Genomic DNA, 13,174 nt, shown 5'->3' on the forward strand with positions numbered 1-13,174 from the left:
CCAAGTCTTTACACTATGGTGGTTGAAGACAAGGAAGCACGGAACCATTCAAACATATCCTTTGAAAAAATTTATGTTAAGGTTCATGATTGTCATTTTTGGATACACAAGTGATCTTCCTTGCAAGAACTAACCCATGTAGGTAGATGAACTCAAATTCCAAGTGGTGCTCCCAACTCTTGATGAACTACATCAACCTTGAGCAACCCACACAAGTTCAACTACATGATCAACACCACCACCCAAGGTACGTCATTCCATCTTAGAGAACCTTTACTCCAAGTCATGAGCTAAAGCAACTCGACAAGATGTGAATACATCAAGATGCTTAAACGAAAAATGGTAACCCCATTTTGAGCTTAAACGATGAGTATGACCTATGATCAAGTGATCTCACTTGACTCCTAAGTCAATATACTCTAACATAGGTGACTTTGTCGCCGACAAATTCTAGATGAAGTTCTCTTGCATCCTTTTCTGTGCTCTTGCATTTGTCTCATGCATGTTTGTTTCCCCTTTCAAAAAAAACTTCGTCTAGATTCTTTCTTTTCTTTTCTGTTTGCTCTACATTTCCCGCATCAAATTCATTGCATTTCATTCAGTAAATTCCTTGCAAATCTTTGTGAGATCTTACTAGTCTAGTGAGCTGAGGTGACAAGTGTTTTCTCTGTGATGAACTCGGTTTCACCGATTTGTTGCTTTCAGTCCAACCAAATCCTTTCGGTGCAACCGAAGCATACCACTCGGTGCCACCGATTTCACAACAGGAAAAACATTTTGCCACTTATTCATCTTTATCTTTTGATCCAGCTCCACTCAATGAATCTTGTCCTCTACAAGCATCACATTTTTATCAGTGCTTTGTGTTGTGACTCAAGGATCAAACCCATTCACGACAAATTCCAGAAGGCCCTTCTTGGAAATTGATGTCAAAGGGGGAGAGAGAGATCACATCAAAGCTTATCACTTTCAAAAGGGAGAGAGTATCACTTCCACAGCGGGAGAAAGAGATCTCCAGGGGGAGAGAATACTCAAGTAGAAAGTATTTCTCAAGGATCCCAGATGCTTGGTGTTCAAGAGGAGAGATGCCACATGTCTTCTTGAGGGGAAATACATGTTCATATGTGCTTATTTGCATTAGCTCTGTTCATTTGTATCTTTTAGCTCTGATTTTATATTCCCTATCTTCTCCCAGTATCCCATGCTAGATTCAGGGGGAGCAAGACATCTAAGGGAAAGAAATCATTTAAATTCGTTGCATATCTTTACCTTTGGGGACATGTCTAATCCAATGTGGTACTTAGTACTCACTCTCTACATGTCATCCCAGTCTTGGTATTCTTGTGGTTTCTTCTGTTTGCTCTGTCTAGTAGATGTACCTGTCTTATCTAACCTTGTTTACGCAGGTTCATTCCATCCTAAGCCAACTCAAGACCACAAGGTAAGTATATGCATCACAATCACGTGTACGAGGAATTCTTGCTGATGTACATACTGTTTGCAAGAAGGACTCATAAGCATGAAGGTATTTTCTTTAATATTCTTTGCTCTGATGCATATGACCAATATACATGTAACACATTACTTACTCTGTCATGGTTATGCTCTCAAATGCTTCTATATTCCATATTCACATGATTGCATACATGTAGGCGGAGCCTATGCTTGTTACATGTCTTTCCAAAGCTTTACTTGCTATTCTCTATATCTTTATCTAAAGCTTTGATGTATGTTGTCATCAATTACCAAAAAGGGGGAGATTGAAAGCACAAGTGCTCCCTAGGTGGTTTTGGCAATTAATGTCAACATGTCTCTTGTTGGACTAACATTTTTATCTAGTGTGTTTCAGATAAGTTCAACAATGGAGTGGCATGGACTAAAGGATGTGGAACCCTTTCAAGATGCTAAGGACAAAGGATTGGCTCAAACTTCAAGCTCAAGACTCTTCATTTTATATTTTAGTGATCTAAGATCACATTGAGTCAATAGGAAAAGCCAATACTATCAAGAAGGGATGAGGTGTTGCTTAATGAGTTTCTTGCTCCATAGTGCTTAGTGATATGCTCCAAAACCCTCAACTACTTTCCCACTTCCACATATGTCCTAAACCTAAAGTCAAACTCGGCCCCACCGATTCTTTCTATTCGGCGCCACCGAGTTTAGATGTCATAGCCACTGCCACAAACCCTAGGCAAATCGGTCTCACCGATAGGGATCTCGGTCTCACCGAGATGGGATTGTAATCTCTCTGTGTATGTCCATTACCAAAATCGGTCTCACCAAGTTTGAGCAATCGGTACTACCGAGATTACAATGCAAACTCTATGGTTAGCTTATTACCAAAGTCGGTCTCACCGAGTTTGTGTAATCGGTCCCACCGAGTTTGCCTGACCAACTCTCTGGTTAGATAATTACCAAAATCGGTCTCACCGAGTTTGTGTAATCGGTCTCACCGAGATTACGTTATGCCCTAACACTAACAATATCGGTCCAACCGAGTTGCATGTCGGTCCCATCGAAATCACTAACGGTCACTAGGTTTACTGAATCGGTCCGACCGAGTTTGTTGATTCAGTCCCACCGAGATTGGTAAATTGGGTGTAACGGTTAGATTTTGTGTGGAGGCTATATATACCCATCCACCTCCTCTTCATTCGTGGAGAGAGCCATCAGAACAAACCTACATTTCAAACTTACCATTTCTGAGAGAGAACTACCTACTCATGTGTTGAGGCCAAGATATTCCATTCCTACCATATGAATCTTGATCTCTAGCCTTCCCCAAGTTGCTTTCCACTCAAATCTTCTTTCCACCAGATCCAAATCCTATGAGAGAGAGTTGAGTGTTGGGGAGACTATCATTCGAAGCACAAGAGCAAGGAGTTCATCATCAATGCACCATTTGTTACTTCTTGGAGAGTGATGTCTCCTAGATTGGCTAGGTGTCACTTGGGAGCCTCCGACAAAATTGTGGAGTTGAACCAAGGAGTTTGTAAGGGCAAGGAGATCACCTACTTCGGGAAGATCTACCGCTAGTGAGGCAAGTCCTTCGTGGGCGACGGCCATGGTGGGATAGACAAGGTTGCTTCTTCGTGGACCCTTCTTGGGTGGAGCCCTCCGTGGACTCACGCAACCGTTACCCTTCGTGAGTTGAAGTCTCCATCAACATGGATGTACGATAGCACCACCTATCGGAACCACGACAAAAACATATGTGTCTCCAATTGCGTTTGAATCCTGCAAAACCCTTCCCTTTACATTCTTGCAAGTTGCAAGCTTTACTTTCCGCTGCTCATATACTCTTTGCATGCTTGCTTGTTATGTATTGTGAATGTTAAACTTGTGCCTAAACTCCATTTAAACCTAAAGAAGTTAAAAACTATAACTTTGGTACTTAGTGTCTAATCACCCCCCCTCCCCTCTAGACACCTCTTCTCAAGGTCCTACACGAAGGCCATGCGGGCACCTTCAATACATGTCGATCGCTTGACGACGTCCGGCCAAGGACAGGCGTTCACCAGCCGCTTTACGAGTCCAAAGTAGCTGCCGGGCATAGCTTCGGCTGGCCACAGCCGGATTATCAAATCCTTCATGGCCAATTCGGCCACCCGGTGCAGCTCGACCAGCTGTTTCAGCTGATCTGTAAAGGGCACCGGATGTTCTGGCGCAGCATACTGCGACCAGAACAGCTTCTCTGTGGAGCTCCCTTCTTTGGCTCGGAAGAACTCCGTAGCATCGGACACGCTGCATGGCAGATCCGCAAAAGCCCTTGGGCAACTCCGAATCCAGGTTAGGAAAAGGTACTTCCTCTCCGCATACTTACTTTGCATGTTAAATGCCTTACCCGTCGCGATCCTCTTAGCCTCCTGGATCTCCTGGAGGGCGTCCTGAGCCTCATTCCGTGCAGCCTCCATGCTCTGGCGAGCCTTGGCGAGTACGGTCTCTTGAACCGACGCATTGCGCTCCATGGTCTCACACTTCTTCACCGCGTCCTGAAGCTCCTGTTGGACCTCGTTGACATGGGCCTTGAGCTTCTTACAAGCGGCTTGCTACTGGACAGCCTTCCCCTCGGCTTCGGCCAGGGCCTTGTTCAGGGCCTCGACCTCGGTCGCTGCTCCTACACATATTGTGACATTCTAGTCAATACACACCACTTATTCTTCCCGGATACACAACAAGTCATTACACACCTTGCTTCTCATGGAGTTGAATCTTCACCTCGCCGAGCTCGTTCTCGGCCTTCTCCAACCTCTGCTTTAGTTCACAGACTTCTGCAGTATGCGAGGTCGCGGCCAACAGCAACGCCTACTTATTCAAACATATCAAGTTAGTCTCCTACAACAAAGGATTGATCCTCCGTCCGGTCTTTCTTTCCGAACACCGGACAGTGTCTCAGGGGCTACTGTCTGCATGGGGTTGTTCCTTTTCTACGTAGCCTACCTCAAAACCTGTCAACAGGTTGCTGCAGGCTTCGTTTAGTCGGCTCTTGGCGGACTGAACCTTCTCGATCACCGTACCCATAAGGACATGGTGATCGTCCACAATGGAGGTGCCTTGTAGCGCCTCCATCAGGTTGTCCGACACCCCTGGTTGGACAGGGGGCACCAGTTGAATTGGCATACCCTCCTCCTTAGAAGGAGGCTGCTCGCTAGATTCTGGAGCCACATGGGTCTTCGGAATCGTATCCGGCTGAGGGCCGAACTGAATACGGCCCTCCTCGCCAGTCTTCATGGGGATCTGTTCCCCCATGTGTCTGGTAGTGGAGGTATCGCCTCTTGGCGCCTCCTGGACAGCTTCCTGGGCCCCTTCCCGCCTCGGAGTGGTCCTCTGGGATAGCACTTCGGTGTCATCCTTGGCCTCGGGGGAGTGAGCGGTCGGAGGTGACTCACTGGCCATTTCCTCTGGATCCAACGAACCTCCAGATGAGGATTGCGGGATGCTGTCATGGGCCGGACTACAATAGCACAATTGACTATGTCAAAAAGGTAAAGAAGAGAGGCCGGATATACGGGTATGTACGAGTCATAGTACTTACGATGCGGCCCGGGGCTTAGGACGCGGGCGCCGCTCTGGACTACTGTCAACGTCCCATGTGGTGTTGACCGCAAGGGTGCCTTTCCCTTTTTGGGCATTCCCGCCTCAAGGTTCGTGGAGGGTGCCCTTTTCTTCTTTCCCTCCTCAGGGGGAGGGTTGTTTTCCTCCTCCTCCTCCTCCTCTTCATCGACGTCGTCCTCAAGAATGGAGGAATGGGTTTCTTCGTCTTCGGACGTCACGTCCGAAGTGCCCTCGCGACGGTGGCCACCCTTGGCCCCCTTGGCCTTCTACTTGGCCTTCTTCTGGGCCTTTTTCTCTAGCGCATTATAGGGTGTCGGCAAAAGCATCTTTGCTAGACGCGGGATGACCAGTTCTTCGGGCAGCGGAGCCGGACACTGGATCCGCTTCGCGCTCTCCATCCAGTCCTGAAGAAGCAATGATAAAAGATCATACGTCATCCTTGAAACAAGCAAGTGGGGGACGCACTAAAAATAACATACCGCGCTGGCGAGGTGGCTGATGTCGTGCCCGCGGTCCGAATCCGTGGTCGGCGGTTTCTCGTTGCTCTTAAAGAGCAACTTCCAGGCACCCTCGTGAGTGGTCTCGAAGAGCCTTTTCAGGGTACGGTGCTTCTCCGGATTGTACTTCCATAGAGGATGGCTTTGGCTTTGGCATGAGAGAATCAGGCGAACTAGCATCACCTAGATTACATCAACAAGCTTGACATTCTTGACCACCATGCTTTGAACGCGCGTCTGCAGCGCTGTCAGCTCGTCTGACGAACACCTGTCTGGGCTCTTCTCAACCCAGGAGGTGAGCCGCATTTGGGCACCGGGGTTGAATCCGGCAGTTGCGGCCCAGTTGGTGCTGCAGGGTTCTGTAATGTAGAACCATTGTTTCTGCCATTCCTTGACAGTCTCCACGAAAGTGCCTTTCGGCCAGGAGACATTGGACAACTTGTTGAAATATATTTCCCACCTCCCTCCAACAGTTCAAACTTTTGGATGAGTTGGCTGGAGCATGAATTCAATATGGTATCCGAGCCAAGAGGTCTTGAGTCAAGACCCTGCTAGCGCAGTATTAAATAAAACGATTCTGCGGCCTACATCGATCCCACGTCTAAGGACTAAAATAGTCTAGACCATGAATTCAATACAACTTACTCACCATGAATTGCCCGCCTCCCTCCAACAGTTCGGACTTTTGGATGAGTTGGCTGGAGCATGAATTCAATACAACTTACTCACCATGGCTCCTCCGCACTCTCCGTGCTGGCCGTCCACCACCTTCGGCTTCACGTTGAAGACCTTGAGCCATAGCCCGAAGTGGGGATGGATGCGGAGGAAGGCCTCACACACGACGATGAACGTGGAGATGTTGAGGAAAGAGTTCGGAGATAGATGTTGGAAGTCTATCCCGTAATAGTACATCAGCCCACGGACGAAAGGGTGGAGAGGAAACCCTAGCCCGCAGAGGAAATGAGGGATGAATACCATCCTCTCATTGGGTTTCGGCGTGGGGACGATTTGTCCCTGGGCTGGAAGGCGGTGGACGATCTCCTTCGCCAAGTACCCAGTCGCCCGAAGCTCAGTAATATCCTTCTCCTTAACAGAGGAGACCATCCACTTGACCTGACCTCTGGATCCGGACATGGTTGAAGTGCTAGCTCGAGTGGAAGGCAGATGAGAACTTGGGCGCTAGAGCTCAAGATTGGAAGGGCGAAGAAAGAGAGAAGGCGTGGGAGAAGAAGGGAATCCTTATCCCCTTATAAAGGCCATCAATATCAAGCGCCTCCCCACTCGCCTTAAACTCGCCTATTCCCAAGGGCCATGTAAATGGCACGGTTGGATTACCCACGCCCGTATTGATGAGAATCCCGCAATAAGGGGACACGATCTCTGCTTTGACAAGACGTGCCAATGGCAACCGCGTCTTGAAACATGGAGCGGCAGATGAAAAACGGTTCGAAATTATGACTGGGCAGTCGTGATGTCATGATGTAAAAACCTGTCAGCGGGTTGGACTCGTGGAAGTATTATATTCTCTCTGCGGTCGTGTGTGGTACATGTTACAGGTCCAGATACAATCATCGCGTCCGAAGACTATTCTGGAGTTCGGAAAAAGGGGAACCTACCTTGCAATGTCGAAAACAATCTGCGCGCCGGGCTCCTCGTCATTGAAGCCGGGTTCAGGGGCTACTGAGGGAGTCCTGGACTAAGGGGTCCTCGGGCGTCCGGCCTGTTATCCATGGGCTGGACTGATGGGCTGTGAAGACACGAAGGCCGAAGACTGTACCCGTGTCCAGATAGGACTCTCCTTAGCGTGGAAGGCAAGCTTGGCGATCAACTACGAAGATTCCTTTCTATGTAACCGACTCCATGTAACCCTAGATCCCTCCGGTGTCTATATAAACCGGAGGGCTTAGTCCGGAAGGCATATACTCATTACCATAGTCATACAGGCTAGACTTCTAGGGTTTTAGCCACTACGATCTCGAGGTATCAAGCAGGAAGTAGGGTATTACCTCCCTAGAGAGGGTCCGAACCTGGGTAAACATCGTGTCCCCTGTCTCCTGTTACCATCGACCTTAGACGCACAGTTCGGGACCCCCTACCCGAGATACGCCGGTTTTGACACCGACAAAGTGCCCAGAGCGCGACATGTGGCGGCGGACGAGAGCACGCCAAGTGACCCTTGGGGAGGTCGGGAACGAGCGCTCTTTAGTTAGTTGCTCCCTTCTTCTTCTCTTAGTGTGGCCCTTGCGTGAAGAACACCTCTGCAGACTGCAGCAGCCTGCTACTGTGCCAACAGACCCAGTATTCTGAGTCAAAATGTAGGTCCTCTGCTGTGGTGATTCTCAAAAAGAAAAAAAAAGGTCCTCTCCTGTGGCGCTGGCCAAGCATACCTTTGGTTAGCTACTTAGCTTCCTCTCCCTGACAGCATGGCTTCTCTCGGAGACCAAATCATGATCACTTGGCGATTGATGTTTATCTCAGTTACATGACTCACATCGAGACGCCCGTGTCGTCCCCCCGCGGGCGGCCCGGGCGAAACCCTAGCCGCCAGGAAACTCTTCCCCCCCAGATCTCCCCCGCTCCTCGCCGCCGCCGGCAGGCGCCGCCGGGCAAAGCCCACGCGGTGGCGGCGGCGGCGGGGCCTTCCGTTTTTTCTTTCCTCTAGCGAGGTCAGACAGCGCGGGGCCGCTCGGCCGAGGAGAGGCGTGGAGGCGCGCGGCGAACCGGTGCCGGTGGTCGCGATGGGCGCGGCGAGATGGCGCCGGGGTGCGCGGCGGGCACGGCGGAGGCGGCGAGATGGCGCGGCGGGCGCGGCGAGATGGCATCGGGGTGCGCGACCGGCGTGGCGAGTTGGCGCCGGGGTGTGCGGCGAGCTGGTGCCATGGCGCGAGGCTGCCCGCATCGGGCGTGGCGCGTGGGTTGCGGATGCCTTTGCGTTGGTTCTGGCCAGATCTGGCCTCTGCCAACCTGTGGCTGGAGGGATGGCTCGAGGAGGCATCAGGCGCCGTTGGAGTGTGGCTGCGTTTCGCGCCTAGTCCAGCGATGTGTGGTGGTTGTAGCGGTGGTGTCGGGGATGGTTGGTGGTTGTCTCTCCTTCAAGCGCGTACACGTCCGGCTCCTGGAGCTGTGGCGCCGTTCAGTTTGTCGTGTGCTACAGAAGGCCCGGACAGGCCAGATCTAGCACGAATAGTCCTGTTCTTGCGCGCGGCGGTGCGAGCTGCACAGTTTGGCCTGGATCCTGCCCAGTCCTGCGCGCGGTGGTGCTGACCGGCTATGTTTGGCTCTCCCTCGGCCTTCCTGTGCGCTGCGGTGCGGAGGATCGCCCAGTTCTGCGCACGGAGGTAGAGGATGGCCAGATACGGCTTGGTTCACCCAGGGCCTGCGAGCGGCGGTGCAGACCGGCCGGGTTGGCGTGTGCTCGCCGAGTTCCTGCGTGCGGCTTGACCAATTCGTTTCTAGTAGTGTTGGTTTGGGCTCTTGTTGCATTGTGGCGCTGGTGGCCTCGGATCCTTGGATTGTTGGTGGAAGACTCGGCTCCGGATGAAAATCATGCATCGACTCTGTCATTGTCGGCGGTAATGGCATCCACGGATGTCGTCTTCCACCTTGGAGGTATCGTTGTGGAGTCGTTTGCCCTTCCCTCCCAACTGCGTGAGATCTCCGGGTGAAAACCTAAGATCAGCCAATGCCAGATCGGATGACGGCGGAGTCCTCAACTTCGTTTTCCTCCTTGGAGGCGCCATCTTGGTGATCCCGCCGATGGGTTCCGATGGTGTTCACGTTTGATGGTAGAGCCTGGTGTTTGTGGTGCTGCCGACAGGGCTTTTCTTTCTTTTCTTTTTGTGCTGCCTTTGCAGTGCTTTCCTCCTCTGAGGATTCTTGTAACACCTTCTTCTGATCAATGAATTTGGCAGTTCACCTGCCAACATTCAAAAAAAATGTTTATCTCAGTTCGTAGGGGCCACTTTCAATATAAGCAACACAATATTGGCACGAGAAAGTGGCTTCCACACCACTCCCATGCTACGCATGACTAGTTTTGAATCGAAAAAACAACACTTTTCATGGCAATAGCCAGTTCTGCGTGCAGTCCTGCAGTCATGCTAGTGCCATGCATGCTGCCTTTTTACAAAGCCTTTACCCATCCATGCACTATGCAACGGCGCTCGACGCTTTCACGCAGTCATGCTAGTATCATGCCGGCCGGCTCCAGCATCAACGGTAGGGAGGGTGGTCCAAGCTTATACAAAAACTGGCTTGTTTGATCAGATGATCACATCAATGCTCTCTGAACTGTCCAGCTTCAGCTCAAGGTACATCTGAAAACCCACAAAGCCAAAGGGCATGTGATTTATGATTTATCAAGATTTCTTATGACACTTCCTGTGCTCTATTATTAGAAACAACAAGTCTTCCATAGCTTACATAAAAATATTTCTGATGTCATTTACTATATCATGGAAGGCACTCTGTTTTCCGCAAAAAGAAGGCACTCTGTTTATTTCACGTACAGTAGAAAACAAACTAAGGACATGTACAATGCATAGCCTCAAGGTGATGCCTCGCATATCATGTAGGATAGGATATGATGTAAAGTAGCTTCGGATAGGGAAGCAGGATCCTCTTCAGGAGGCGGGTGCTTGAAGAGAAAAAGTATGGTCCAATGACAAAAGCTGAAAAGGTTGGAGTGAAAAGTAGAGATGCATGTGTACTAGAGTCTTTATTTTTTATTTCTTAATGAAGCCCACTAGTGATAGCTTGCATTGGAGAGGAAAAATTAATGTAGATGCTTCAAATTACTTTTTGTCATGGGGCCATATGCCCACCATTGCACATGCCCTAACGACCTTACGTTTTTACTGAAAAGCCGCTCCTAATCTCAGAGCTTGCTCAGCCAAGCCGCAGCCGAAAGGCGCCATGATGCAGAGAGAGACAAGCCAATCCCAGAATCTGACGAAAAGGACACGGCCAACCTAATCTGACGAAAAACTGAAAGGAGAAAGGGACGAGTGGACACCGGTTACGAAAAGCAGAGACGAGAGACATCGAGTCCCCCCGGTGTAGAGTTCATGGCTTGGCTTGTTGGTGCCAACCTTTCCTGCTGGTATCGATTGATTCAATTTTGTTTTGCAAAGTGCCCGTTCTGTTCAAGTTCAACCCTATAGCATTACCATGTTGTAAGTGTACAAAATGATATGAGAATTCACGTCCCATACATGTAGAGCAGTGGCGTGAATGCAGCAGATCTGCCTTACACATGTTGCTATTGCACAGAGATTTTGCCATGTGTTAAGAGCAAAAATGGGGAAAAGGGAGTTGAACTCAAATGCACAAAAGGCGTGATTGAAACATGTGATCAGATCAATGCCCATCTAAACATGTTATTTCAGACTGGAATCAGAGCAGCTAACACCATACTACTAGACGAGAGGTGAACGCCTACAGAGCACGAACTACACCAAGCACTCCGGTCAGCCTGGCAGTCTCCAAAGCCTAATCGAACACTCACACATGACAGATGAGATGACACGCACTACACCACATCGATCCCAGACCCAGACATAGCTGCTGACGGCCGGCGGCGGCACCGCGAGCGCCGCTGGACTACCTCTAGTCTAGTGGCAGAAGATGACCTTGAGCTCGCGCGGCGCGGAGCACTGGTGGGTGAGCGAGGGGCTGTCATGCGCGTAGGTGAAGGCCTGCGGGCACTCGTTCTTGAAGAAGTCCGAGTACTTGGAGGGGCGGCAGGCGGCCGGGCTGTTGTACGCGTTGCGGCAGCACAGCTCGTCGGTGCCGAAGGCCAGGCAGCCGCTCTTGCACGCGGCCACGCCGCCGCCCGCCGCCGCGCGCACCTGCAGCTCGCCGGGGCAGCTCTGCGTCAGGTCCTTGCGGCAGGCGAGGACGGGGCAGTTGCCGCGGCCCTCGTGCGGGGTAACCGACAGTCCCACGTTGAAGCCGTCCACCACGCTCACCCCGTACGACGACTGGTCGTCGCCGCCGTGGTGGAGGGAGACCTGCGCCAGCGTGGCGGGCGCCGCGCCGCCGAGGCCCCCGCACTGGAGCCGCCCGCCGCAGTCGCCCGTGGCGCAGCGGAGCTGCCCGGCCCCTGCAGGCGTGCAGCCGGTGCGCGCCCAGATGCGGCCGGACCAGGCGTGGGTGGGCGCCGGGAAGGAGCGGTGGGAGAGCGACGGGAGGAAGAAGCCGCCCCCCTCCAGGACCTCGCTGCCGGCGCTCCCCTGGATGCCCGGCCAAATCGGGTACGCGCAGTTGTTCACCACGGTGAGGGTCATCGGGGCGAAGTCCGCCAGGAGGAGGCCGCAGCTTGGGAGGAGGGTGGCGAGCAGGAGGAGAAGCTTAGGGGAAGCCATGGCGGTGGGCTCCCTGAATTCTGAGCACTACTTGGTCAGTACACTGTGGACGGACTATGGACTGTGGACTGTGGACTCTGGTCGAGTGGTGCCAAGTGAGAGGGTTTTGGGGTCTTTTTATAGGAAATTTTGGATTGGACTGGGGTGTGATCGGCGGAGCGGTTTGGTCTTTGGGGTGTCGTGTCAGTGACTCAGTGTCACGGCGTTATCGTGTACTCCAATATAATCTTGTTTGGATTGAGATAACAATGGCAGTAGGAAACTTCTTTTCTTTTTTTTGCGGGATGGCAGTAGGAAACTTCTGGAGGAGTAGCTTCTGTGATACGCTGATAGTGAGCACCTACTTAATTAGTACTAGCAGTATGCAAATGATTTTCCGCCAGAGAAAAACAGCTTGCAATTATGCAAATGATGCATGAATATATAGAAACCAAATACCCCTAATTGGGATGTGATGTTACATCTTTACAAACAAAAATAAACATATAAATACGCAATAGCAATTGTTTAGGTTGCACCAAAAAAATAAACAAGTGAAATTTCTCAAAAGATGATGTGTTGGCTAAACTTTGTAGTGTAGAAACTTTGAAAGAATTAACTTCTTTTTAAGCAGAGATAGGAGATGTGCCTCAATTTCACAAGTCGATAAAGTTTAGATTGGCCATATTTTTTCAAATAAACCTACTTTTTTTGTATGAAACAACTAGGCGTGGTTTGCCTCATTTCAAACACAAGTACCCTTTGGTTCGGCAATTACCTAATTATTTTTCTTTTGCAATGACGCAATTGCCTAGTTTGACGCATGTAATTTGAAGCACACGAAGACGTTGTAGGTGCAAATAAATAGAAATAAGAGAGTTGAATTTGAAATATGTATTTTGAGTGAGAAAGTGCATAAATAACGAAGAAAAACAATGAACCCTACATTTCTCCTTTCGACGAGCCAAAATTTGCACTCTTTTGTGAGATTTGTTGAATTACATGCATCTAACAATGGCCTCTCAATCATTTCCACCTCACGCTTGTCCTAGCATAACATCTACGCTCTCTTTTCGCTAACTCAAATTTATATCCCTAAGTACATGATGAGAGCTGTTGAATTACGCAGGTCTACTACCTCCGTCCTGGTTCATTGGTCCCTATTGTATTTTGTGCCAAATTTTGACCATAAATCAAACTAACAAAATGTTCATGCATACCACTAGAAATTATATCATTGAAAACTATGTTCAAATATGAATCCAACTATATACTTTT

At 50.1% G+C, this 13,174-nt stretch overlaps 1 protein-coding gene across 1 annotated transcript; it reads right to left on the reverse strand.

Moving 5' to 3' along the window:
* Window positions 1-10,851: 10,851 nt before the first annotated feature.
* LOC123071366 (osmotin-like protein) lies at window positions 10,852-12,020 on the reverse strand. The gene has a single exon (XM_044494906.1). It carries the CDS (start codon window positions 11,915-11,917, stop codon window positions 11,165-11,167), a length of 753 nt encoding a protein of 250 aa, XP_044350841.1. The 5' UTR covers window positions 11,918-12,020; the 3' UTR covers window positions 10,852-11,164.
* Window positions 12,021-13,174: the final 1,154 nt, after the last annotated feature.

This window comes from Triticum aestivum, chromosome 3B, assembly GCF_018294505.1.
Source record: "Triticum aestivum cultivar Chinese Spring chromosome 3B, IWGSC CS RefSeq v2.1, whole genome shotgun sequence".
Lineage (NCBI taxonomy): Eukaryota > Viridiplantae > Streptophyta > Magnoliopsida > Poales > Poaceae > Triticum > Triticum aestivum.